This window comes from Nipponia nippon, unplaced genomic scaffold (genome assembly GCF_047370975.1).
Source record: "Nipponia nippon isolate SJK-2023a ecotype South Korea unplaced genomic scaffold, ASM4737097v1 scaffold_2, whole genome shotgun sequence".
Classification (NCBI taxonomy): domain Eukaryota; kingdom Metazoa; phylum Chordata; class Aves; order Pelecaniformes; family Threskiornithidae; genus Nipponia; species Nipponia nippon.
Window position 1 is genome coordinate 60,241,186 of NW_028262336.1, and position 27,803 is coordinate 60,268,988.

Sequence of the window (27,803 nt, forward strand, 5' to 3'; positions counted from 1 at the left end):
CAGGTGTCCTGGTCTGTGATTCCCTGGACCTTTCTTTCCCCTCCGATTCTTCTTTTCTTTTTCCTTACCCGTGCTTCTGCTTTTTCTGGTGTGTTACATGGTATTAGATCATTCGCCAGCTGCCTTTTTTTTTCATAGGCCGTGGGTCAAAAGGGCGACCAAGAGTGCGACCACAGCAGCCCTGTGTACATCAGCCTGACGAGTATCTTCGAGTAACATCGACATGGGTGACCAGGAAAAGATCAGAGGGAAAAAGGAATCTCATCTCACTGTTTGTTAGGAAAGCTTTTGCTCAAATCTTAAGGCAGTATGCCAGTGTTAAACTTCCCTTAATTATTTACTCCTTCCTGCCAATTTATCAAGCAATTATATTTCAACTCATTTTCCACAGAGGTTTTCCTTACTTGCTACAAAGCACTGATACCCTAAAATAATATTTGCAACAAAATATGAAATTCCCATAATCAGGACTTTTAAATCTACTTAAAAAATAAATAATCCTTCGTGGCAATGCTGCACAAGCCAGCAGGCAGGTCTGCAGGCACTTGGGTGGTGCTACCATAATGTGAAGCAGCAGCTTCACAGGTAATACATGCAGAAATTGGACTCCTGAGGAGCTACCAGATCCCCAGGGATGGCAACACCAGTACTGGTGACAGGGAGCCTGCTGGCAGCAATTAAGGGTGACATGAAGGGAACCAAAGAAAGCTCCACTCTTGTTCACCCTCCAAACTCAAAAAACAACTTTATACGCATAGGCAGCAATGAGATTTCCTGCCCCATTTGAAGTTTATACTGATCTACCAAAAATGCATTCATAGGTTTTACATAAAAGGTTTGTATAACAGAAAGGTTTATATAACATAATACAGCAAAGACTTCAACCTATGAATTTTACATAAGCTATTTCAAGTAGGGGGATCAAACCACATGACATGTTTTACAAGTTTGTGTTACAAAGTAATGATTTTACTGAAATTATCTTAATATAGTGCAGAATTCACTAAAGACTAAATAATACAGAGTTTAATACCTCCGGTAGCTCAACACTGAACTGTTTTCTGTAGTCTTAAAAAAAAAATCCCTAATGTTAGAGATGTCCTAGAGCTCCCTCTGGTCTCCAGAGATGATAAAATGAGTTGTTTGCTTGCAAATACACACAGTCCTTGCAGTGTCAGTAAGCAGATGAGTGACTGGGTAGACAAGGAGTACAGCATTAAAATTGCTCTGCTTGCAAAAGCTATCTCCAAACCAGCTCTCACACTGCCTGCATCGACCCTGCCCGACAGCCAAGGCGCTTATGCAGCATAGCCCCGTGCTGTTGGGCAGGCACTGCCAGGCATGTCACTTCTGCAATGGCGACAGCTGGCAGAAAGGTGCCCTGATGCCTCCAAAATGGTTATTCACAAGGCTAAAAGTGAACATCCTTATTCCCCTGTTCACAGGTTTGGTGGCAGCAGCCAGGCTCGGGCTGCCTTGTGCCCTGCTGCCCAGCCCAGCTCTTCTCACCCACCCCAATCTGCAGCACCATTTTTCTCTCCCTGTTCTCAAACTGAGTTTTAGACCCATTCCAAGAGTACCAAATTGGGTTATTTACTCAAGTTGCAGGTTGCTTCCCATTGGGCCCTATGAAATAAAAAAATAAAAAAAAAAAAAGAAAATTGGGATTCAACATTTGTCTTTATTTTCTCTCTTATTTTCAGTATTATTCTCAGTAAACCTAAATTTTCACCCAGACCTATCCACATTGAAGAACACAGAGCTTATAAACCCAGAGCTAATTCTCTCCTAATTAGGAGCTGGGATTCCTGGCAGAGGGACAGGTGCTGAAACACTTTTAAACTTGGAGGAAACCCAGCATGAAGGTGCCAAAGCTAAAGCAGGAAAGGTTGTGGTTTTTTTTTACCAACACTGTTGTTGTGATATGGTTCCTGGGGAGGGTACATATGGGGCCGGCTCCTGCTTGGAGGGCTGGTCTCTAATGGAAAGGTTCTTTGCATGCCTGCTATGCCACTTGAACTTCCCATTTAGAGGCTTTCCCATTGTGTGAGGCTGCCTTTCACCCTGAAGAGGTCTCCAGCCCCACCATGGCCATGAGCTCCATGGCTTGGGAGACTAACAGAAGTGTGTTTAGCGTTGTCCCCCACAAGACTGGCCATGGGAATGCACAGCTAGTGCAGAAACACACAGAGACCAGAGGCTCGTTGAGAAGTCTCTTCATTGCCCAGTAGCTAGCACAATCAAGGGGAAGGAAGATTTCAACTCAGGGGGCTTCTCCCCCTTATTGGCTGGGGAGAGGGAAGGAAATGGATGGAGGAGATGGGAAGAGTACAGCTGATGCCCGGGGAGAGCTGCTTGTGTGCCTGCACCTGGGGGATGCACGAACAGCCCCGGGTTCAGCTTCAAATGGGAAGAGGCACCTTCCTCACCTGAAGCTTAAACATTGTTGGTCTGTCTCCATCTGCCTTTCAAAGGCCCCAAGCTTGTGGTTTCTCATCCATGCAGGTCCCCTGGAAGGCAGCACTGAGCTTGTCCATTTGTAAGTGGGGAGCTGGGGTTTGTTGGAGTGAGCAAGGTGCTGGTGCCAGTGCCACCAGCATCGGTCCTGCCAGGAACCCTGAGGAATGGCTCTGGGTACTACGATCACTACTGGGCTAGTCTATGTAGAGGAGAGACTCCATGGCGGGGCAGGTTTATGAGCTAGAACCCATGTCTCTTAAAGTACTGGGCTCGCCTAATCACGCTGTTGGCATAGTTGTTGTCTCTCTCACACGGGTCTTCCTCGTAGTCCTGGATGTTGCCCATTTTTGCACGGTAGGTGCAGATTCCCCCTGGAAAGAGTTAAGAAGGAGTTGTTATGGGCTTGTAAGTAAGAAATAGAGATTTAATATTAAAAATCCCTAGCTAAAAGGACCATGCATCTCACCAAACCTGCACAACTGCCTGGGAAATTGCTAATTGTGCATTATTGTCAAAAAGTGACTGATTTTGCAAAATCCTTATTTCTATAGTGAAGGAACCCATGACTCTCTCCAAATGCCGGTGGTAATGGCATGCTAGTCCCAGAAAAGGGTGTAATCTAAAAAGGCAAGGATAGGAGAACAAGAAATTACATAGGCAGAACAACCCAGCATGCAGATAACACAGACTGCAAGCAAACCTGGATCCCAAGCTTCCTTGACACAATCAGCTTAACAGCCTGCCATGATAAACCTGTTGTGTTGCGGTGCCTCAATTTCTGCCTTCCCCAGTGGCTTTTGTTTGGTTTGTCCACCTGACAGCCATTTCACTTGTAGGATGAACAGATAAGAGGATAACTTGAGATCTGTTCATGTTCACTGAGCACAATGCCTTTTCCAGGGAATTTAAGGAGTTCCTGGATCTGGCCATTCACCAGCGGTAGCCCAGCTGCTCAATGTAGTGGCCCTCTGTGAGTGTTTGTCACTGAAGTCAAGGGGCAACCAGCCAAGGCTGTGCCCGACACCATTGCCGAGCCCTGCACAGGGTGCTTCCATGCCGCTGCGGCAGCTCCCAGGCTGGGCTGGTTTCCCACTGCTTCCTACTGCATCAAAGCTGCCAAGGGGCTTGGCGCCCCACCACGGTCTCCCTTCTGCAGGCAGAAACATGGAGGCCCTCTGGACCGTGCTTTGAGCTGGGAGGCTGCATCTATATTCAGACTTCTTGCCGGTCTGCTCTTTTGGGATTGCCTCCTTTAAACTAGAAAACTCTTTTTTTTTTTTTTTTTTTTTTTTAAAGAGGTGCTGTAAAATCTGCTAGACTGATGGTCTTTTTCCCTTAAAAGTGAGACCAGCAAATGCACAGCACTCCCATCACTCAGCGTGCCCCTTTCTAGTATATAGTCCATCGCGTACCTCTCAGCTGCTGGTCCCAGGCCCAGGTAGGATGTCTTGCCCGTACTTCATTAATTGCAAGAACCAGGATAGTTGAGCACTGATTTATGTGTTCTTCACTATCCCACGTTCCGAAAGGCTGTTGCTGCCTGTTAAGCTAGAAAAGTCAAGCAAGAAAATGGGTTTCCCTCTGAACACAGCCACCACTGTAGCTTCCCCCTCTTCTTTGTACTCCCGGGCTGTGACTCATGGAAGTGACCTCATTCGGGATAACACTTAAGCACAACCTTTGATGTAGAGAGAACGCATTTAAGCACTGTCTCGAACGCAGAACAGTCATTTGCTAAGGTAAAGCCTTGGGATATAAACTCCATTACTGTTCTGTTACTCATACTTATCGCCCTGATGTACCTGCATCAAACCATACTTCTGCCGATCCTGGTCCCAGCCGTTGTCCAGGAGCAGGCCGGCGCGGCTCTCCTGTGAGATGATGCCAGCGATGAGCGCCGGGTCCAAGCACAGTTTTCTGGCCACTCTCTTAATTGGGGTCTCATATTTCCTCAGGCGTACGATGTCTGCCTCAGCAGTCCTCCGTACCATGGCAAGTCCTGCGGTGTAGGAAAAGGCAGACTTACACACCATCCCATCCAAAACCCTGGCTTTCTCCTTGAAGAAAACGCAGCTACACCAAGTTGGGCAGTGGTGCTTGAGGAACAAGCACAGCCCTATTGGCTCTGGCCATGGCCGGGGAGCTGCCGTGCCAGTACCCAAGGATGATGAGGGGAAAAGGGAAGCTTCTCAGGAGCTGGGACTGTGTGTTTGTGGTCCTCTTCTGCTGCCGCACCGCTGGCAATGTGGCTCTGGAGTCAGAAAAGTGAAATTTCAAACTGCATTTCAAAAAAGTGAGAGGTGTATTACTACTGACCAGCCAAACTGCAGCAACACCTATGTTGTCAGTCTGGGTATAGAAAGGTGGGGGTGTTTTTTTGAAGTAATTTTGGAACAGTTTGGAAACAAGTGGATTCAGATCCACACTTGGACACCTGCAGTCAGGTATCCAAGGCGCCTACATCTGAGGTACGTGGCAAAGCCCCTTACAGTCCGTGGAGGTCTCAGCAGTACGAATCTGACATAGTCAGCTGTGCAGTGAAATGGGCAATAACACAAGGCAAGAAAGAGGGAAATGTGAAGGAGTTACCAAAAACGGGTCACCCAGAGGTAGGATGGGTACAAACCTAGGACCTGCAAAATGTGTCTCTGGCAGGTCACCACTGGCCAGATCAGCCAACATGCCAGCACTAACGACCAGGCTCTGTGCATCTTCCCCTTCAAACTGAGAGGCCCTGGGGTTTTGCGAGGATGCTGATACTAAACTCCTGGCTGATGAAAAAGCCATTTTGACTGAAAAGGGGTTGCACCATTTCCCTTTGCTTAGAGTGGGACCTGAGGTTTGTCCTCCCGCTTCCCACCAGGTCTGGAGGCTTCGCAGCACCTGCCATTTTAGGGGAGGAGGTGTTGCTTTCTCCCTTTTGGCTAATTGAATAGCTGCACCACATTTAATTTGGCGATAATGGAAGGTGAAGCATCTCTCTGTCAGGTACAAACAGGTTGGCAAATCAAGCATTGAATGATACCTACCACAGTCCGGGGCTCTTACGGCTGTACAGGAGATCGTGGGGGCTTGAAGAGCACTTACATCACCATAGCAACTGTAACTCATGGATGGAGCTGAAAAATTAAACAGAGGTGTTTGAACACTTAAGATCTCAGAGCAGTATCGTACAGCGTGCTGCCAGTGAGTACAAGTCAAGCATAAGGGATTCATCCAGACCCATAACCTTCATCACCTTGTGCTGGCCACTCTTGCATCGTTGCCACTGCTTTCCATCAGTAAAGTTATCAAAGAAAGCCAGAAAACAGAAATTTGTTCTTTTCTAATTTGATAGCTTGAAGCAAGGGAAACTGGTGACAATTTACATGAATAAGTGTCTGCCCTGTGTGCTGGTTTTGGCTGGGATAGAGTTAATTTTCTTCATAGCAGCTCATATGGGGCTATGTTTTTGATTTGTGCAGAAAACAGTGTTGATAATACAGGGATGTTTTCGTTATTGCTGAGCAGTGCTTACACAGAGTCAAGGCCTTTTCTGCTTCTCATGCCGCCCCACCAGCGAGGAGGCTGGGGGTGCACAAGAAGCTGGGAGGGGACACAGCTGGGACAGCTGACCCCAACTGACCAAAGGGATATCCCACACTGTATAACATCATGCTCAGCATGTAAAGCTGGGGGAAGAAGAAAGAAGTGGGGGACATTTGGAGTGATGTCATTTTGTCTTCCCAAGTAACCCGTTACGCGTGATGGAGCCCTGCTTTCCTGGAGATGGCTGAACATCTGCCTGCCGATGGGAAGGAGCGAATGAATTCCTTGGTTTTGCTTTGCTTGCATGCGCGACTTTTGCTTTACCTATTAAACTGTCTTTATCTCAACCCACAAGTTTTCTCATTTTTACCCTTCCGATTCTCTCCCCCATCCCACCAGAGAGGGGAGTGAGCAAGCGGCTGGGTGGTGCTTAGTTGCCAGCTGGGGTTAAACCACGACAGCCTGTTAGGTCTAAAGGTTGGTTTGGAAGAGGGGAACAACATCATCTGCATTTATTTCAGAGGGTTTTTCCCATTCAGTGCCCTCCAATGTCCACAGCCCCTCAGATGATGGCTGGTGGTACCCGAGCACCCTGGCTGGGAACGTCTCCTGCATCCCTCCATAACTTGGTGAGGAATTAATTCAGGAGAGTGCTTGCCTCAGCCTGGGCAAATTGCCCTGCTTCCTCAGTAACTGAGGAATGAATAGCCTCCATCAAACAGCCTGCGACATTTGTGAGACCATCTCTCAGTAGGCAGAGAGATCAGAAAAGGTTAGCTGGGAAAATCAAGAGGAGGTCTGTCTGTGACTCCCTTTTGGCGTCAGTCCCATACTTCAGGCGTGCTAGTTTAAAGGACGCAGGTGGGTGGCAAGCAGCCTCAAATGGCAGCCGAGGACCTTCAGCCACACAGGGTTTTACAATGCCCCGCAGAAAGGGAACCTTAGGCCTGACCGCACTGTGCCTCCTCTCCGCAGTCCCTCTGCAAACCGCTCCCGGGGTGCTTTCCACAGCAAACCAAACCCAAACCCTGGCTCACCAACAAGGGCCGAAAGGCCCAGCAACAGCAGTGCTGGGATCATGGTGATGGCTCTCCTCAGCTGCCCCAGGAGACCTGGAAACAGAGCAGTTTTCAAAATATGAAGAAATCAGGGCTGATTTTCAACAGCCCTGTAGCAAAGTTTGCACGTCAAAAGCTTCCACCCCAAGGCCCCCGACAGGGATGGCATTAGCTGAAGATGGGTTGGGGAGCAGAGGTACCGTCTCTGCAGCACGCTTCCCCCCTCGCCCCCAGCACGGGATGCAGCCGCCAGCGTCAGAGAGTGGCGGTGGGAGGAGAAGCAAGTGATGGGAGCCCCATCTGCTCCTTATTTCCTCCTTGTTCGGGGGATACAGGCTTCTCCTGCGGCTGAATGTCTCCTCCATCTCGTGTGCCACTACCCTATCACATCGAGACAGAAGTGCTGAGCCGGGGGGGGGTCGGGAGCAGGGAGGTCCCCCTTGGCAGCCTGGGCCAGCAGGGATTTTTCAGCCCCTGACACTTCATATCGCTTGCTCACATGGCCCCTCCTGAACACCCGTAGCATATCTTTATGATGAGAAGGTACAGTACCTTTGCTTTAATTATATAAGTGTTTGAATGTTCTAATGTGCTACGGAGTGCACGCATCCTTTGTCTCTCTGTTCAAAAGGCAATGGAATTTTTGCTTGGCTTTGGAAAAATGAGTTTTCAAAAATCAGGCAATATGACCCTGTCTGCTAAAAGCATGCAAGGCAAAGATTTTGCTGGTGAAATAACACTTCTGCATTAATTCCTGTATGTGATAATGGCAGATAACCACTTTAGTAATAAATGCGTCTGTTGTGCTTATTAATAAAATCCCAAAATGTCATCAGATAGTAGCTATCAACTGGAAAAAACATTGCCTTGCTGGTGAGTGCAGTTAAACTGGGCATTTTTTATGGCTTACAAATGTTTCTTTTTCTCCAAGAGGGTTTCAAATACAAAACACACCATGAGCCTTGTAGGCAATCACCACACAATACTATTAACGCTTGAAAATGCCTTATTGATTTTAATAGTGTGTGACCTTTTCTCTAGCTTGTATTTTTACTGCAAACCAAACTGCATGGATGCACAAACATAAACAGTCCACCGGTGTCATCAGAAAGACTCCCTTGTCCTGAGTGAGCTTATTCAGGCCAGAAACTCCCCCGCCTGGAGCTGGGTGCACGCAGTAGCTTAGTTTGAGCTCTCAGAGGGAGTATTTGCAAGCCTGGATCAATATAGCTTGACCCAATACCTATTCATGCAACGGCAAATCCATACGGGGCCCCATCAAAAGCTACAGGCTGTAGCTGTTTCCACATGCAAAAAATTGCCATATTATAAAGTTTCAAGTTATCAGCCTTTTTTTTTTTCTCTCCCATTACAAAAAGCACCACAAGCCTTAAGTAGAAAGAGCATAACAATCACAATATTGACACAATGCTAAATCAAAGCAAAATCAAGGCTTCTGGCTCTAAATAAATATTCTATGAGTGAATTCAGACTCACCTGTCTTCAATCAGTCTTCCTCTGAGGCAGATCACTTGGTGACTTTTATATATATGCGTATGAAAGGGTACCCACCCTACAGGCTTTGGAATGTTAATTCCTACCTAGTGTGATGACATTTGTTTTAAAGTACAATAAGTAATATATATTAAGAGCTTAGACCTCTTATGATTCCTTTCATCCAAAGATTTGCACAAGCAATGGTTAGTAAGACTCGGGACAACTCTGTGAAAGGAAATAAATACTGTTTTTCCTCCATCAATAAGCACATTAATGCACAATAAACGACTTGCAGAAAGCATTGCAGTGAATCAGTGGCAGAGGCCAGGCAAAAATCAGATCCCTGTCCAGCACTCTCCTTGCTTCACATCTCAGATCACTCTGGACACATTTCTGGAAGGGTTTTTGTCTCGTTTCCTCCATGATTTCAGATTGGCAAGCTTTTAATTGAGTATCATACTGTCATATGAATTCCAAAAAGGGCAATTAAAGAAAAGCATCTCATTGCTTTATTGCTTGCAGCAAGTCTAATTCAGGAGGGTGACTTGAATACTTTGAGAGCAGAGGCAGGGTTTGACTTTCAGATTTGGGGATGCAGGATGCTGCAGCTGCAATGAGGAGGAAGCAAACTGGTCTCTCAGCAGCTGAAGCCAGTGGGGGCAGACAGAGGGTCTCTGCAAGACTTGCACCTTGTGGCTGAGACACTTTTCATGTATGTAAAACATCTGAGTCGCTTGGAGATGGAAAAACGGTCTGGAAGTCCAGTGCCCTTCAATCCTGTCCCCTTTGCCACGTTTTTCTCTTCCCAAGACTCTGCCCAGCATGTGTGGAGGCTAGGAAAGCAAGATTTGCTTCCAGTAACTTTCTGTTCATTATTTAATACATCACAAATCCATCTATTCCCATTGTTCTCTTTTGGGCTTCAGATGTGGTGGGTAGGAAACACTGTTTTTGCCAGGTACCAATTACTGGGTTCAAAACCAAGTGATGGTTATGAGTCTGTAAAGCACCGGAGATGATCAAGTGGGCCTTGTCACCTTAAAAATCAATAAACACAAATTATCATGGACTTAGATCCTGCATTAGTATGAAGGAGGGAAGCTTCACTGGAGAACCTGGCCCTGTTGTTACGGGAAGATTGGGATTTGAGTTAAGGTGAGTCTTAAGTATAAAACTCATTTATTTGGCTGAAACATGGAAATAATAGACATCTTCCCAAAGATCACAAGGTGGCTAGGCATTCATTGTTCATGTACAAACCTGATATCTTATTGTGGTATCTCAGACTAGACTATCACTTAATTCTTTTACCAGGGTTTAACATTTTAAATAGTAAAAGGTAATGTTTGACATAATGTAAGGTAAGAATCTATGTGGTATCTTTGGAAATAACAGGTAGAAAATAGAGACATCACATGTACAGTGTGGCTTTAATCCTTTCAAAAGGAAATACTGACTGAAGAAATGCTGGAGGGGAGGAAAGCCAGAAGAAATGACCTGGGAAAAGGTCAGAGTGCACAGCTTGATGGCAACAAATCCAGTAAATATGTTCACCTGCCTTCTATAAAACAAAATAATCTGTATTAGAAAGAGATGTGTTCTCTCAAACAGATGAAAATAATTTAGTATTAACATCCAGTTACCTTTTACAAAAACAGTATCATGTTAGTGATGATAAACTAGTGTTCCTCTGTCACTGAACCTGTGTTCATGCTGATGACTTGGGACCTTTTTTTTTTGAAAAGTAGCCTCTGGCCTTAGGTAAGATTTCTTTCCTAATGCATTGGCCACTTGCTGACGGTCCTTAAGATGAAGTTTTGAATTTAAATACTGTTTTTGTTATGTATTTTCTCTCTCATTTATTGCCCACATAATCACAGATTTTCTACACTTCACAGTACTGTCACATGAATTCTTAACGACTGCTTTGCATTGCGTTACTCTTTATTTACTCATTGAATGGTGGATTTTATGTTTTAAGTACAATTGTTTTTATCTGTACTGCTGTACGCTCTTAGGTCCCTGGGGCAGACTCCTTGTATTCACACGATTTCCAGTATAAAACCAAATAAGAGGATATTTTTTCAGCAGCATTACGAATGGGACTTTTTCTTGCTAAAAACCACTTCATCCTCACAAAATTTGCTGACTGCCTTTTAGCGTGAATGCCGAAAGCAGGCAGCCTCTATGGAAACAAGGTCGTGCTCACATATGTTGAATGGGGCAGGGCTCGAAGCCAGTGCACTTGTTCAAGGCGCTGCCACATAAAGGGACCCGCAAGATGTTAGAAAACACTGTCTTCTGCTCAAAGGTCTTTGTGGGGCTGTAAACCCAGAGCATCAAATTCAGGTGAACCACTACATGGGAGTGGGCTGCATCTGTCACTAGTACGGCACAATTTTTCATTTTTATGCTAGATTTAATTTGGAAAATTATGTCAAGAGTCAGATAAGATCTACCTCTGCCAGCCCATAACCCGACAGAAGGGATGTCCACAGCTGTGATATGATGATACTTTTGACAGGCTGAAGGGGGGATGAGTTAGAAGGCATCTTTGTGTACAGGACTAAAGCAGCTCTTTGTAAATGGCTGGACTTCATAAAGAGATATCCAGGCATGCGCTGGACTGATGTCCCTGAAAAATATTACCTTCTCTCGTAACACTACCATACCTCTTTTTATATTTTTCTTTATTTTTCTTGGTATTTTGTTTAGAAGCAGAGGTTTTTGGATTCATATGATATTGTGAGACTCTCATGTAGAAGGACAGCAAGTTGCTAGCCCTCATGCTTGGTAGTAGGGAAAATAGATGAAAGCCATGGAAATGTGATGTTATTATTAAATTAATATTAAAGAAAAAGGACACAAATGTTATAATTAAAAAAAAACCAACAAAGAAACCCTATAATTTTAAACTCCTTTTGCTGTTATGTAATTTTTAAACATAAAGGATGCCAGTACATATTCCCCTTGTCCTTGATTTTGGTCAGCACAGCATGTGACCGGGAGGGAGAGGATAGAAAGTCAAGGAAAGAGGAGGAGTTCACTTATCAAATGGTATCTGCATCATCTTAAACTTCAGAAGCAGGAAAGCTTCCCGGTATTCATAGGGGCATCCTGGCAATAAGCTGCAGTCAGTGACCACAGACACAGTTTCCCCATGGTCTTTCGCTGACATCGTTAGTTACGCTGAGCTAAAGGGGGTACAGAGTAGACAAAAAATGCTACCTGACAGAATAGCATTTTCCACTTGTTTTACATAAGCTCGAAAGGAGCACACCTGAGACCTAAAGCACACCAAGGTTCAATAACACCAGCTCTTTCCTACTCACAGATTTCCACTTTATAGTTTTTTTCCCTCATGCCAAGCGATCTACCAGGGTGAGGGTTTTTTTCATTCTACTTAATGGAGATGCGATCAAAATGGAGCATCACTGTGAAAAGCATTATGTATTGCACACGCTGTTCTCCTCGAGGCTGCAGGTTATAGCATCACGTTTCACTGGGTGGTGAGAAAACTATCTAAAATTACCTGGAACAATACCCATACTAATTACTGTCTCTGTTGTGAGATTCAACTACTCTGGTTTCATAACATCGGCAGGCAGATGCATTTCTCAGGTTGTTCCTTTTGTCTGGAATGTAATTATAGGTAACACCAGGTGTTCACAGACTTTGTAACTGCTTTATGGGGAAGCTGCTGACAACAGCTGACGCATGTTGGATGCCTACCACTAACTGGCCAGTTAAAGATGCATCTGTAGCATCACCTCAAACAAACCCTCCGGAGCTGTCTTTCCCAACTTTAAAAGGGATACAGCCAGTTTAATAATTACATTTCCATAGATTTTCTTTTCTACATCTAGTATACCTGTAAGTAATGATAGCAAAGGTCCTCAAACTTGTAAGACGTGAGGCTCTCAGTTTTCACTGTGTTCAGAAGCGAACAGGTGCTGAAGCCCCCAGTCTCTTCCTTTATCTTGCCTTTATGAAGAATGCAGGTGGGCATTGAAATGACATCCCACTCTGCACAAAGCATCTCTCTAGTCTTCCCGTAAAATAACTAAGACCAGAAGTGGTTTTGCGGGAGTAAAAAAGTATTTTCCTTCTGTTCTCTAAAACAAGACTTTGAGTTTTGCTGTAGGAAAAGTGTTCTAGCAGAGAGGTCAATGGACTGGATCTTATGAGACCTCAGTTCACGTCCCAGCTTAAAGACAGATCAATCACCTAAAGCAAGTCATTTGAAGTTCGAACCAGGAGAGGGTTTATGGTCATAAAGCATGAATCAAAACACTGTCATGCTCCAAAACTGTGTTCCAAGTACTTGGCTGAGATGTACTTCCACTCCTGTTTGAGTCTAAAGTGGCCCAGCCGGAAGAGCTTGGTCCTTATGTCCCGAAGTCTGGTTCTGGACTCTGCATCCCAACATCAAAATCTCTGGGTGAGTGGGAGTTTACGGCGCACACTCACGAGTTTACTCACAAAAAGTGGCTGCGATGCCCACTTTGTTTAAATGAGCCATGGCAGAAGCAAGACCAGTCTTAGAAGATAACCTCATGAAGGCAGAAACCTACACTAACCTCCCTTTTGTGTGAAGCATTTACACCCCTCACCAAGACTGGATGCACGTGTGTTCATTCACAGGCTGAAGCCTGTCGCGGCTGTGTTACTGCACAGCAGAGCACACCAGAGCCGCAGGGGAAGCCGGTGGGAAGACAAGAAAATGGCCCCATAGCCCCTGCAGGGACACAGTTGCATCAGCTTCACGTTCCTGAGACTGCCTTGGTGTTTCACACTGAACAGGGAGAGGGGTAAAAAAAAAATCAACCTAATATTTTGTAATAAGTGTGGAAAATACACAAAGCACTGGGAACAGGGAGGAGAACCCCATCTCCTCTCAAAGCCATAAGCTACAAAGTCACATTTTCTCTTGCTCCCTCTTTCCAGCCCCACAAGCCTGACGCTGCGCTGTACAAAGCTTCAGGAGCGAGGGCGGAGAGGAGTGCCGCACTTGGGTAAAACATTTTGTAGTCGCTCACTTTGGCAGCGCCCATCAGCCTTCTGGATGCCTTGGATCCTGCCCTGGGGCGCCACTCGCTGCAGAGGAAACAGACACACCTCATCCCGAAATCTGGATTCCAGGAAGAGACTGAAATTAGATACTGGAGCATCTAAGTCTTGATGTTCCTAGGTCCTTCAGTAGAGCCAGTCTCATTTTAGTTTCCCCACATACAAAACGAGGATAGGACATTCATGACTCACAGGGATGTCAAACTAACACCCATTAATAATTAACTTTACCCATTAATCATGATAACTATTAAGAGCATTTCTGTGTGCCCGGAATTCATGATACAAAGCATTGACGACTGTCAACATTTTAGAAACCGAACAGGAAACAATTTCAGACTTTTTTCTAGGGCAGCACACTAACAAAAGAAATAATTAGCAAGGAGGAAGAAGATCAGGAAAGGAATTAATGTGGTTTTGTGTATTACAATCCCCTGATTTTCATACAATGTCATCTTGGGAAAAGCCAATGGTTACTGGAGATTGCATGGTTTATGAAGCAGATGATAAATTTTAAACCCTTTTTGAGTCACATGTTGAAATCATACCACCAGGCAGATGATGTCTGAACAGGTTGTGTTCAAAAAGGCAATGTGTATTAACACAGATTCAACACTGAGCTGACACGGCTACAGGGCTCCTGGATCCGTGGTGGTTTATTTTAGGCAGCTCAAGCCATGGCTGTAATAGCTAATTCAAAAAACTGTAGCCTTAGAACATGCACCTCATGGGATCTCTAAAAGCAAGTTTTCTTAACTACTTCCTTTCCATCAACAAGCATTGAATATCTCTCAGTGTGCATGAACTTAAAATTAATCCACCAAATTTGGACCAGATTTTTTTTTAAGTGAGGCTCTGGTCTCTTACATACTACTTTAGCCAGTTTGATGTGTTAGCTTAAATTGATGATGAAGATATGGGGCTATGTTCCCTTTTGCAGGGTACAATACAGAACGGTGCTCTCCAGGGGGACGCATAACAAGGAGCGTCTGGGAGGCTGGAATGTCTTGGATCACCACAATCACATTAGACAGGCTTAACACTGAAGGCTCCAAAGCATGATCCAAGAACAAAAGATCAGAGTAGACCTTCAGAGCAGTAATTTGCTCAAATGCGGTGGAACCTATCTATCTATTCATCCTTCAAAGGGGGCTCAGGGGCAACATCCTCCTCAGAACAGTTCTCAGCCTACTGGAACATCAAGTACCCTCCCCTTCTGATTCCTAGAGAGGCCACCCTTAAACTCTGGAGCATAACCCTCGCTCTTGAACTGTCATGTACAGCTGTTCTAAAGAGACAGACAGATCAACCCACTACCGACAGAATTTTCCTTTAAAAAAGTGGAATACACAGCTATTGAATATGCAATGAGTACAAAAGACGTATTATTTCTGCTGAGCTTGTGCTTGCTTGTGTGCTTGCGTGTGCGCTTGCGTGCGTGTGTGTATATTCCTTTTAGGATTTGTAGATGGGAAACAGCACAATGTGGATTACTTGGAAGCAAGGACTGGAAGGCATCAATTCATCTTTCGAGTCTGCCCCCCTCAATGACCCCTATCACACTTGCAGGCAATCCAACCTGCTAACGGGGTCTGAGAGCAGCTGCTCGGTCGTTGCCCTCTCCAGACTTTGTTTCTCATCCCCTCTCTTTCAGGGACCAGACTTCTTCACACTTCCCAAATCCCAAAGCTCAACTCAGCACCTAACTTCTAGGTAGATTTCTTGAGCACGCCATCACAAGCGTAACGCAGGATCAATTAGCGATCAAAAAGTACCCAGTCGCGTCCAAATAATCTAGCATTAAGAGCTAACAACGCATAACTTGTCTGGTTATTATCGTCTCCATGCATTTCTTTAATCATTACTTCATGCAAGTATCAAGCACGGACTTAAGCGCTAATCATTACTGAAGTTACATGGTGAGTTCACACACAAGCCCCATAACTTCAAAAGCTATACGTGAACATTTCTCATCTCTATTGTATAATACCCTTTCATGGCTAACACATGCCAGACCAGGTACCATTTTGTGACTAGTCTAGGCTCAGGAACCTTAGTCATGTCCTTACATATACGAACTATCTGCTGTAAGCAATTAATCACGTGCAACCTGCGCCCTTTCCAGCGATTGCGTATCATCATTATTTTCTCATCTATCAGCCATATTGGCACTAGATCGCTGCTGACAAAGTCAAGCTTTGTGCTTTTCAAGCCTGTACAGCTGACATCTGTTCCAGTGGGTGTTCTCTGCCCTGTTTACACTTCTAGCTTGCAGACCCAGGTCTTATTATCAAGGGCGCTTCATTATTTAATCTGCACTGCAAAATCACTGAGCTCTACCGTAGAAGAAGAATTTGTTCCTCACTACTCAAACTAGAAGAATTTCCCAGTTCTTAAAGGATTTTTAAGTTTCAGCCAAAATAAAGTTCTTGGATTTGGATTGTTCATCTCAAAGTAATATGCAGATCAAGAATGGAGATCTTACCAAGAGGACCGTTCAATGACAGCTTTAATCTTCATTCAAGACAGAAAACGCAGAAAGCAGACATGAAAGTGAAGACTTGAAGCAGACAGATCTATGACGCTGCTACTTCAAAATAAATTTAAACTTATTGGCACAAACAGCCTCAACTTCCCCTTTTATCCAAACCACGCATTCCTGCAAATTCCTTGCATCAGCACTGGAGCGCGCGTGGTCACGTTACAAGCCAAATGAAGGAAGAGGTCCAACTGAAGATTAACCTAGAAAAAAAATCAGCAGCTTTATGTGACATGAAACCACAGCCTCTGACTAGGATTTGCATTGAGTTTGTAATGGGGCTATTCACAGACGGACCTGAATGACCTCTAACAACGCACCATGATGGAATCCTGACAAGCCCGCATGTGTTTCCACACAGCATGCAACTACGTTAAATATAAAAACATGTCTCCACAGCCTATTCAACATAATTAGGACTCAGAGATGAGTCCTGCTAGGGCACTCTTAAAAATACTGTTGGAACATTGGTTTCCTAAATTAAATTTCATGCAAATGGATAAAAAAAAAAAAAAAGGATTTAGAGAGTTTCTGCATTAAAAAGGAGATCAACTTGAAGCAAGTCTACTTTATACTTCTAGTAGATTAATGGGCAGCTGTGTACATCTTAAGCTGATTGCCTTCTCAAAGTGATGTTGTAATGTTAGACAGAACCGTATGTAGTTTGCTAGAAAATCTAGAACGAGCACATGCAACTTTCTGATGGACCTTATTAAAAGAAAAAATAACCCACAGCACCTAGACCACCTTATTTGAAAGGATGCAAAAGTCAACATTAGAATTAAAATAATTTTATTTCAATGTACATGAACAGAAATAAAGTATACTTTTCTAAACTTACTTACAGAGATATATTGCTGGGCTGGCCCAATCACAAGTGTTCTCCATTACAAGGTAGCAAGACTGACTAGACCCACTTAACTGCTTTTTGGGCCAACTGGATTCAAAGTACCACCTTCAAAAGGGTCCTTCAGCACACAGCAAACTATTTTTTTTGAAAATGAAAAGAAAACTCATCATCTCTTCACCCAGCCAGAAATTCTACATTGTGTTCCAAGGAAGATCTCCCTTGAAAATTCTGTCCATTACTGAAGAACAGTATACAGTATGCGGCGCTATATCTAAACTTAACGGATCAAGGTTTCTCCCAAATACTTTTCTCTATTCTACTCTCTTGTACAAAGCACCTGCTATAAAATCCACACATTCAAAACCACAGAATTATACAAACCTGCAAACAAGGCTGTTTTCAATATGAGTGTTGCTATGTGCTATTACCCGCTGTATCAGCTTTAACATGCAGCGTACACAGATGGTAAAAGGGCATTTCTCTTGACCATCTATTTCAGAATTCACAGAAGTTATGACTGTTTTTTACAACTTATAGTGCAATGTAGTTAAGTTATTCAACGTCATGATATGGCACCATAAGATAAGCAATCATTTGTTAAAATGCACAATTCCTTTACTAATCATTTTGTGGCACTTCACTGATAATGTAAATAATAAATTTAAAAAGACAACTGGAAGAGGAACGGATAGGGAAAAATCTTTTTGAAGAGTGTCTATCATCTCCTTTAACAAAGAAAATTAGAAAAAAATCTGGAACTGTCAGATTCAAGGAAAACAATACGAAGTAGTTCTTCACATAACACAGTTAACCTGTGGACTCCTTTCCATGTGATGTGGATGCTAGGACACTGTGAGGATTTAAAGAGGTTTTTCTTCCACGATTTTAACCAGCAAATGCTCTCAGATGCAGAGTTCCCCAAGCCACAGATCGCTTCAAGTATATTCTGGGGAAGCATTGCTATCGGCTCATGCTGTTTTTATTCTTCCTTGTGCATCTGCTTTCTGCCACTGAGACTGGATGCTGGGCCAGAGGGACCTTTGGTCTGACTTGGTACAGTTGTTTCTAACGGCTACTTCAAAACACTTCATGAACTTATACTTAAGACAAAGTTCATAATTTGTCACGCTATTTAGTTAGAAGGACTCAGATTTTTGAATTACAAATGACTTCCAAAAGAGGAAAAAAAATATTTAAGCTTTTTTCTGCTATGACTCAGTTGTATAAAACTGTATAGAAAAATGAGCATTATGTGCAGATGTAACGAAAAGCAGTAAGCTTTATAAAAAACATTCTTAGAAATGTACCAAGCATAAACAAAAGATGATTTACAAATACATTTAGCTGTTCTTCTAGTCATCATCAGAATCTGAATCATATTTCTTTCCTCTGATGGTCTTCTTATCCAACTTCGTAAAGCTTGTTCCAAATTTCTTTTGACTTTGAAAAGGTGGGTCCATCAAGTTTCCACTAGAGGAAAAGAGTAAAACATGTTGATTAAAGCCGTATTCATGCAGACAGTAAGTAGCATCTCTAATTACCTGTTTCTCCAGGAAAAGAGAACACAACTGCTACTCCCTGAAGACACCCTAAGTAGCACTGCGGTGTTGCTAGCATAGCACATCCCAGACAAAATGGCCTGGATAACTGTAGTTAAGACAGGAGTGTGAGTGTAAACAGCACCTGTGAGCGGAGCTCTAGACAAAAACTGTCTGAGAGGGCTTTTGCTGCAAACTGATCATGCTGAAGACAACCATCTGTCAGATTAAGCCGTAACCAGGGAATTAGAAATACTTTTCAAATAAATGAGGAGCCAGAAGTACAAAACAAGCTAAGATTTTGTAACAGGGACTTCGGAGTAGAAACAGATGAGTCAAAACTGGGTTTTATACTGCCACAAGTCACCTTGTACTATCTCTGCCTAGCCAGACAGAGCAGCTTCCCCACCGAACGCTGTGCTCCAATCAGGGGAGTATGGAGGGACTCGCGCCTCAGTGTGCACGTATGACCCTGTGGGGGCTTTCTCACCAGCCTGTGGGTCCCTGGGTCGTTGGGAACAGCAGGCGCTCACATAAAGCTGGAGCACCCATGCGACCTGTGAGGGGTTTGCATCTAAGTGTCAGTGAGTGAGCGAGCAATTAGAACCTTCTGGAATTAGCTATAGAAGTGTGTTTAGAAATTTGTAGGTATTAACATTTTGTAAATAACATTTTGCTGATATTGATCCTAAATGTACAGTTCACTGATTGCTAGTTAATTACATGTCAGTAATAAGTCAATACACCTCTTGAATCCTGATTTTGGTCAAACAATGTGACCTGAACAGTTTTTCCCTTAAACAACAGTATATCCTTTCACCATCTGCTATCCCACAGGTTGAAGAAAAAGAACTGTTTCAAGGCTCTGGGAAGGACTATCTCCTTGTCAGGAACTCCAGAGAGAGGGACATGACATTCAAAGCAGTGTGGAAATGCAACACGTGTGCATAAATGGCTGTCTCCTAGCATGGATCTCCTGGGCTGTGCAGATACTGTGGCTCACTTTGCAAAGCCAGGGTACCAAACTCAGGATCTGGCAAAATGAACAAAGAATGAAACAACTCCCCCACTCCACAAGGAGCTAAGATTGGAATACCCAGTACTACTGGAGTCAAGCAGGAAGTAAAATTATGCCATAAGCCCATGTACTAACGTTTAGCAAGTTCAATGCAGCTTGGTACAACTCCACTGAAAGATTTCTCCCATAAAAGGCTGTTGCTGTCTAGAATACATAACCAAGCTGCCTTTCACTCCTCTGCGTATTTGCTCGTTACTGAACGGGTAAATGGGTATTAACACTTGTTTTGAACTACAGATTTCCATTTCAGTCATTTCATCTGAAGTTCAACAGCTACTAAGCTAAACTGAACAGTACTTTCTTTGCCTTTAAGATACCACAATACTTCTTGCCAAAATTTGGAAATTAGACATTGAGATAAATTCAGATAATGAAGTTTAAAATAATAATTAAAAAAAAAAAAGCCAAAGACATTTGAAACAAAGGAGCAAAATTGACCTAAAAAGATAAAGATGATGTTTTAGCCACACTGGGAAGCAAAGCATAAAGTTCTGGTAAATGATTCTCCTGTGAAGTTAGGCTATTGTGGTGACAGTTATCTTCTACTGCCTTCAATCCTGTAGTCTTAAACGTGGGATTTATGATTATATTGTACTGCTACACAAATAATTTATTTGCACTTCTGCAACTTATTTTCACTTTCTGTACTGTTCGTTGGGGGAAAAAAAAAAAATATTCATGTATGTATGGACTAAGATGCAGTTTAAGGATGCCTTGCTGAGTTTTCTCTGAAGTGAATTAAAAATGCTCAATCTTTACTGCATTGCAACTGTGACATCTAAGCATCTACAGCTGATCTAGAAAGGATTACATTAGATGCATGACTCAGAGGCCGTATCAAAACAGTGTAGCTACTCAACACACCTCACGGCAAGAACTCTTTTTATTTTTATTACTGTACAAAAAGGACAACGTAACACTCATTATAATGTCTCAATACTTTGCCAAAGAGATACTCTCTTCTTTCCCTTGACAAAGTACATAGATTAACTGGAATAAACTCTTGTGTATCTGAGCATACAACAGATCAGTCAAAGTTACAAACTTTTACAGATTCTCCTGTCTGCAAGCATATTGTCCTCACACTGTATCTGAAAATAAAACAATCACAAAACAACTAATTACCTGTAATTAATTATGTCTGCACAGCCTAATCTCCATTCTAAGGTCTCTGTAGTGAAGTCATCAGTGTTACCGAGATCAGTAAAGCCCACGACATAGTCTTGTGTTTTTCCATCTTTTACTAGTGCTAGAGTGGGAATTACTTTGATGCGCAGTCTTTCACACAAGAAAGGAGATTTTTCAGCATTTAATTTCAAGAATTTTGTCTCAACATGCTTTTTTGCCAATACAGTCAAATGTTTATCCAATATTTGGCACCTGTGGAAAAAAACCCAAAATATATAAAATGTTAGAAGCTGAAGAACACGTATTTTAGAGAAAGTTTAAAAGGAACAGTAAAGAGCTAGTTTTATCATGTTAATTCCTCAGATGCGACCTTTGTAATTAAGAATTCAGTTTCAAGATAAAATGTGTTTCAAATGTAGCTGGAATTAATGACTAATAGAATAACAGCCTGGAGCACCTTTACTGCACAATTACACCATCCATTTCTCTTATTTCTTCCTCATTACTCCCACATGCACCTGAAAGCCTCTCATTTCTTGAGACCTGCATTTATAGGTGAAATTTCCCTCTCACTTCTATCCTGCCTGCTCTAGATTCACTGCCTATCAGCTGGAAAAATTGCTCTATAACAAATGTCACGTCTTCAGAAAAGTACTCTCAACATGTTACAGCATTTTGGTTTTTTTCAGTCACTATCTCCACAACTGAGATGCAGTAACTCACTGTACTAGGGGGAGGGGGAAGTGATTTGCACAGACTGCTTCGGTAGTGCTATAGGCAAAAATATTTCACTTTTCTGTTGCAATGGAATAGGAGTGAGCATACAATTATTGTTTCTCAGCTAAGGGACAGGACCATGAACTGCTCAAAATACTCATCAGATGGCAGAGATTTGTGGACTTGTCGCCTGCAATCTCAACTTTCTGGATTGTCTTCTTTAAGTGGTTTGGCTTAGCTGCATGAACTCTGTGATGTGACTGTCCTTTAACTCAAGGGGAGAGCCGAACAGATCAAAAAGCCGGAGTGGGCAAGGATAAAAGCAACTTGATATTGCGGTTGGTAAACCTGACACACTAGCTTCAAGCTGGTTGTGAGCACAATGCATCTGACAAAGAACTTTCTCTACAGTTCCTTCTCCTGTCTGAGTCTACAGACTTTTTTGGTTCAAGAAACAAGAACCAAACAACATGAGCCTGTTCTAAGCTACTTCATTTGCAGAAGTCTTTCAACTTCTTTGAGTAAAAGCCAGTCAAATACAGCCACTTCGGATGTTTCTGAAACTTAAACATTTAACTTAGAAAATGTAGGACGCAGATACCTCACTGCATAATCCAGCTTTGACCTCTTTCAGTTTCTCACATTGAGGCTGTTTCAGTTTATATTCTATAAGCTAAAGAGAACATAACACCTTGGGGGGGTGTGGGTGAGCAGAACAATCAACCAACCAACCAAAACCAGGACAACTGGCTCCTCCTTCAACAAACTACTCTACTTTGCAACTGCATTTTCACAGAAAACATTGAGACAGACCCTCTGAGGAACACAACCCAGAACTTCTGAAATTCTTCCAAGGAAGCAGGAGATCTTATTTTAGGTTCCTGTTCTGAGTCAGGACATATTCTCAGATCTTGGTCTCTCACACCCTACAAAAGTGATGTAACCACAAAGGCACAAGCACAAAGGGAAAGCAGCTACAACTGGTATCCACAGATCCTTTCAAAGTAAAAGGTTAAATTCTGAAGATGCCTAGACAAGTTTTTGGTTATGTTTTTATTTTCATTTGCCAGAACTGTCCAGAATATCTCTGTCTGGAATAACCAAAGTGATCTTTTTGAAATGCTGCTCCTGTAGAGTCACTATGTTTACAGACCTGGCTCCCTCAAACTAAACCAATAATGAAACACAGCACTCTCTCAAATATTGTCAAAGAAGTTATACATTTATATTCTAATCAACTATATAACAGAGTATTAATCATTGTCAAATCATGTCCAGATTAACTGGAATGGAAAAAAAAAAATTTAAAAAATCAAATATCTTGAAAAGGGAGTGGGATTTGGAAAATGAAGGAATTTGAGTACTTCTAAAAATGCCTATTTATTTCTCGATTTGAAGAACAAAAGAACATGTCTGTTTTTGTAGACATCTATAAACAAAAGGTTTCTTGGGCATAGCTTATTTACTGTACCTGAAAGTTGTATCTCTATAGAAATGGCAAACCACGTTTTTACTTTCTTTGACTTCTTGGAAAAAGTCTCTCTCACTTGGGATTTCTCTGTATTCTCCATGTCCTTTTGAAAGCCACTCCTTTTGAAAAACATAAAAAGGAAAAAATTAGTATGGAGTCTGTTAGTCCTGCACCTGTCATGCAAGCTCTATAGCTTTTAAGAAAAATAAAAGAGGGGGCCTGTAGTGGAAACCCATTTCATACACTAATAGAAGGAGAAACAAATTACTTCCCCCCTTTACTACTGCTTTGAAAATACACAAATGCCACTAGGCTAGACAATACTTTTGGGTTGCCCCTTTCTCAACAGCAGATAGGTGGTTGAGCAGTAAAGCTACCTTACTTATTTGGAAATACAAATCTTGTACAGAGCTGCATAAATTTCTGCAGCACAGCCTCTCAGTAAGACTATTTCAAAGAGAACACCAACGACAGAAAAATCCCAGCATTTGAAAACTGCTGATCGACAGCTTGGGCTACTCTAAAATGTTTTTGTACACTCAAAGAACTCTTGTCAAAAACTGAATCAAGTCATTACATGTATTAAAATGGGTTTCTTCTAATTTTTCCCTCTAGGAAAAAAAACAGTGAGAAAAAAGCCTACTAACTCACTTGCAACCGATAACGTCTATCAAATATATACTGAAGGTATCTTAATATGAGCCAGGCTTCCAGAAAACCATTCAGAAAACACATGCATACCATTAGTCACAAAATGTATGGAGAAACAGAATTTCACAAGCTAAAATTTACAGGCCACTACAAAAACTGCCTGATTAAGTGTGCAAATACAGTTTTGAAAAAGCTAATCTTCTAGATTTTCAACAAATGCACTTAAGAAAAAACCCCAGCTTCTACAATACTGAAAGTTAGTTGTAGTGTATTAAAACAAGTACAGCCTAAGCTAAATGATTAGAAGTAGTGCAGTATGACAGAACTTGACAAAAAACTTTAGTTTCCAGTGGGGAGGGGGTCGGGGGGGAAGATAAATCACTGTTCTTGATCTTGCAGTTTTGTCTTAGCGGGGGTGGGGAGAGAAGGTTTCCAACCAAACCGAAAATATCCTGCAACCTATATTAAGATAGAACAAAGAATTTCCTGAACATTGTACACATTAACAATTCATAGAAGTATGAGCATGTGAAGAAGTCATCATGATGCAAATCAAGAACTGACTTATCCTTCAGCAGTGGGTATGCATGAGTTCCCCTCTGCACAATCCTATTCCAGAATAGTGTGGCAGCTTACTCCTTTTACTGAGTAGTATCCCACTTCAGATTTGCGTTTGAAAATGCATGAGAACAGTGACTTAAGATCAAGGGACACGAACAAGTTTTTGCATGAGAACTAGCACATGTTCACATCCAAGACCATCCAAGTGTTATGACTTCTGAAAAAGGAAAATGCTAGAATCCAATATAAACTGAACTTCTGAAGACAAGCAAATAGCGTGCCACTTTCTCGACTTCAGTTTTTAGAGAATCAAAGCCGCTAACACTGCCTGTCCTCCAGCATCCCAACCATGCCAAGACATTTTACTGCATTCCCGTTTCACAGCATGGCATTAGCTTTTATGGGTTCCACCACAGCCAGAGCATCTCCTTTCAACCCAGTCACCTCCCCCCCAACCCAGTCTACTTCTTTGTTTAGGTTCGCTTAGATGGAGTAAGCTAAGAAACCCATGGCTTCCCTATTTACAATTCAGGTCTCACACCATATGCTACCAAAATTTTGGTGAGAACTATGTTCAAAGAGACTTTCTGGGGAGCATAAAGACCACAATCTAGCATGAGGTATCAGGGTCCGAAGCAGAATCTCTTTCCTGCAAGAAGAAATGAGCAGCCATACAAAGACAACATTTCATTGGGTTAGAAGGAGTGGGATAAACGATACCACCCTAGGGACAGGGAAAGACCCTGTATCGTTTTTCTACAAAATAACTTAAGAGAAGAGCATGCGTCACTTACATGCCATAAAAAACAATCTCCAGAATTCAGAAGCTTTAGGAGCCTAAAGGCTCCTAATGATTAGGTTGCCTACAAAGCTTATGCTTCCAGATAGCAACGTTCAGTGAACACGGACACACTTAAATCTCTGTATGAGACTCTTTATCCTATCTTTATCATAAACAATCACAGAGGTTCTTCTCTCCTCCTGCTAAAACACACAAAGCACGCACATATGGAGAGACACTTGCTTTCCTGGATAATTTAAAATTAATAAGTAGAGAAAGGTGAGGAAGAAGAAATAAAACAACCATTCAACCCCAAAACACTTAGTTCACATATACAGCTGCCCTAGAATTTTCAAAAAGTCTGTTACACTGTACACATCAAGAGTCGATATTACTACAAGAATTACTTGTTTCTGCTGTTGGGCCTTTTTTAGTGCCTCAAGCCTCCTTTGTTTAAGGCGTTCCAATTCATCTTCATCCATTTGGTCCAGCTTCTGCATTTCAGCATCCAGATGTTCTTCCACAACCTTGGTAGTCTGAAGTATTTCATTCTCCAGAACTTTCTGAAGTATTTCAACAGAGGTATCGGCAGCCATCTTTAACTAGAGAGTGATCTCTTCAGAGCTGTGGAAATAGTGATACATGGAATTAACATTTATACAACCACTTAATTAAAAGCCTGACCTCTCTTACTTGCAGTTCACACTGTAAAGAAACAAAATGCTATGCTATTTTAAGATAACAGTAGATAGTTCTTTTCTATATTGCAACCCCCTTTGGAGAATACTTTCACAATGAAAATACCAGTCAAGTCCTATTCTCTCAATCCCAAAAACAGCTGTTGAAAGTGCACAGGAACCTTAAATTACTTGGTCAATATAAAGAAGTAAAATTCACCAGTTCCAAAGGAACACTCATCCTGAGCCGGACCCACATACCTTTAATAAGTATTCTGAAACTAGAAGATGCAATTGGAAAGCTCCGAGCTGCTGGGAGGAGGTGTAAGATGTCTCAGAATAAGTCTAAGCAATGCTCAGTGTATAAATTTCCACCAGTAGTTTAAATGGAATTACTTTAAGTACCTGATGCATATTAACATATTTAAAGCTGAATTAACACTCCTCTCCTCAGCTAAAAGAAAGACACGGCGCTCAGCAGCAAACGCTTTAGGCCAATACACTGCTTCAATTAGTACAAGAAAACTGCTATTGCAAACACCACCCTATGGCAGCCAGTGAAAGGATTTAAAAAACCCCAACAACCACTACCTAATTGCTGTGTGAAGAAACACAGCTAAAATCATTCTCTGTAAAGTTCTCCCTACCCGAACACTTCAAAAGGCACAAAATACTAAGACTGGGGTGCATGAAGAGCTGGGGCAACATAATTGATTGTTCTCTCCAATAAACTTACACTACAAAAAACTATCACTGCAACGAGTGACACTTTTGAAATAGGGACAGTGCAGAGTCACCCTCATCAGATTCTCAACCTGCAGGCCACGGATTTGATGTGCTGAATTCGGGTTCCAGAGTACTCTTGGCTGTATTTCAAGATAGCCAAACTACCAGTGCCACTGGCTTTGCAAACACCTTGCACACAGAGGCAAGAAAGCATTTTAAGAAGCGACGGGCAAAGTATCAACATCACGGCAGCGCTCCAAGTGCAACGCAACGCCGGCAGCGCTAAGCCTGCTGCCACACTTGCTCTGACCTGCAGCACCTTCTCTTGAGTCCCTCTCCCCGAAGTTGCTAACTACCGAGTCTCTCCGTTAGTGGTTTCTGTCCCCCTTTCCTGTAATTCCAGAGGAGATGAGAACCTTGCTGGCGCAGACCAGAGGCCACCAGGTCTTCAGGAGAGGGAGGGAACCCTGCTCAGCTGGGGCAAAGGGAGGCTTGTCCTCCAAGCAAACCGGGAGGGAAAACAGAACATCAACCCCAGCCAGACTCCACTACGGCCTGCGGTCCCCAGAGGGCTGCCGGCTCCCCAAGCCGCGGAAGCCTGGGTGCCAACAGGCGTCTCCGCCGCCGCAGGGGGCCTGCGCCCAAGGCCCGCTCCCGGGGGACTCGGCACCGCTGGCGGGGCCGCGGCCCTGCCCGCTCCGCCAGGGAGGGCCGCTGGGGGCCCGGGCCGGCACCGCCCGCCGGAGACCGCCCGCAGCGGAGCCGAGGGGGACCGGGACACGGCGGGACACGGCGCAGGCGCCGCGCGCCTCCGCGGAGCCGTTACAGACAACGGCCCCCCGCCCGCGCGCCCAACCCACCCAGCTCCCGACGAGCTGCGGGGAAAGCCTCAACCTCCCCCGGCCACGGTGCCCCCCGCCACAGACAGCCGAAGCCCTGGCGCAGACCGGCACTCACCCCACCGCCGCTCCCCGCCGCGCCGCGCCCGCCCGCCCGCGCCTCTCCCAGCCCCGCCCCGCCGGCCGCGCCCCGCCAGCCCCGCCAGCCTCTCGCGAGAGCCGGGGCGGGTCCGCTGCCGCGCACGCAGAACTCCCCGGCGCGTTCATTGGCCGGGGCGGCGGGCGCGTCCCGGCGGCGGCCGGCGCCCAGCGCGCGTGCGCCGCGCCGCTGTGGGTGCGGCACCTGCGGGCGGCGGCCGGGAGGGCGGGGCGGTGTCTGCCCCGCCCCGCCCCGCCCCTCACGGCGGTGTGATGGAGGGCCCACCGCCGCCGCCGCCGCCCTTCTGGGGGCTGCTTCTCGGGGTTGGGCGTGCGAGGCCGGGACCCCGCAGGGAGTCGGGGCGCGGCGGGGGCGTAGTGGCCGGGAGCGGCGGGGCCGGGCCCCTTGGGCGACGCCGTGAGGTAAGGGCGGCCCGCGCGGCGCCTGGGCGAGGGAGGGCGGGGCTGGCGGGGGGCGGGGCCCGGGGCCCGGCGG

The 27,803-nt window shown here is 44.0% G+C and overlaps 2 protein-coding genes across 10 annotated transcripts; both read right to left on the minus strand.

The window, feature by feature from the left end:
* Positions 1-1,661: 1,661 nt before the first annotated feature.
* LOC104019332 (lysozyme G) lies at positions 1,662-18,359 on the minus strand. Of its 4 annotated transcripts, none has more exons than XM_087759281.1 (6): positions 16,099-16,236; positions 7,026-7,100; positions 5,490-5,579; positions 4,263-4,459; positions 3,873-4,008; positions 1,662-2,831 (listed from the first exon to the last, which is right to left on the minus strand). In XM_087759281.1, exons 2-6 carry the CDS (start codon positions 7,066-7,068, stop codon positions 2,701-2,703), a joined length of 597 nt encoding a protein of 198 aa, XP_087615407.1. In that variant the 5' UTR covers positions 7,069-7,100; positions 16,099-16,236; the 3' UTR covers positions 1,662-2,700. The 4 variants fall into 4 exon arrangements, with proteins under 4 accessions (XP_087615407.1, XP_087615409.1, XP_009470852.1 ...); XM_087759283.1 differs by lacking the exon at positions 16,099-16,236 and adding an exon at positions 8,544-8,677; XM_009472577.2 differs by lacking the exon at positions 16,099-16,236 and adding an exon at positions 18,341-18,359 and having other exon boundaries at positions 2,698-2,831.
* Positions 5,553-27,718, minus strand: TXNDC9 (thioredoxin domain containing 9). Of its 6 annotated transcripts, none has more exons than XM_087759280.1 (6): positions 27,288-27,718; positions 25,335-25,551; positions 22,935-23,053; positions 20,744-20,998; positions 18,341-18,472; positions 5,553-5,579 (listed from the first exon to the last, which is right to left on the minus strand). In XM_087759280.1, the coding sequence occupies exons 2-5, from the start codon at positions 25,521-25,523 to the stop codon at positions 18,355-18,357; spliced, it is 681 nt and encodes a 226-aa protein (XP_087615406.1). In that variant the 5' UTR covers positions 25,524-25,551; positions 27,288-27,718; the 3' UTR covers positions 5,553-5,579; positions 18,341-18,354. The 6 variants fall into 6 exon arrangements, with proteins under 6 accessions (XP_087615406.1, XP_087615405.1, XP_087615400.1 ...); XM_087759279.1 differs by lacking the exon at positions 5,553-5,579 and adding an exon at positions 16,106-16,355; XM_087759274.1 differs by lacking the exon at positions 5,553-5,579 and having other exon boundaries at positions 16,928-18,472; positions 27,288-27,716.
* Positions 27,719-27,803: the final 85 nt, after the last annotated feature.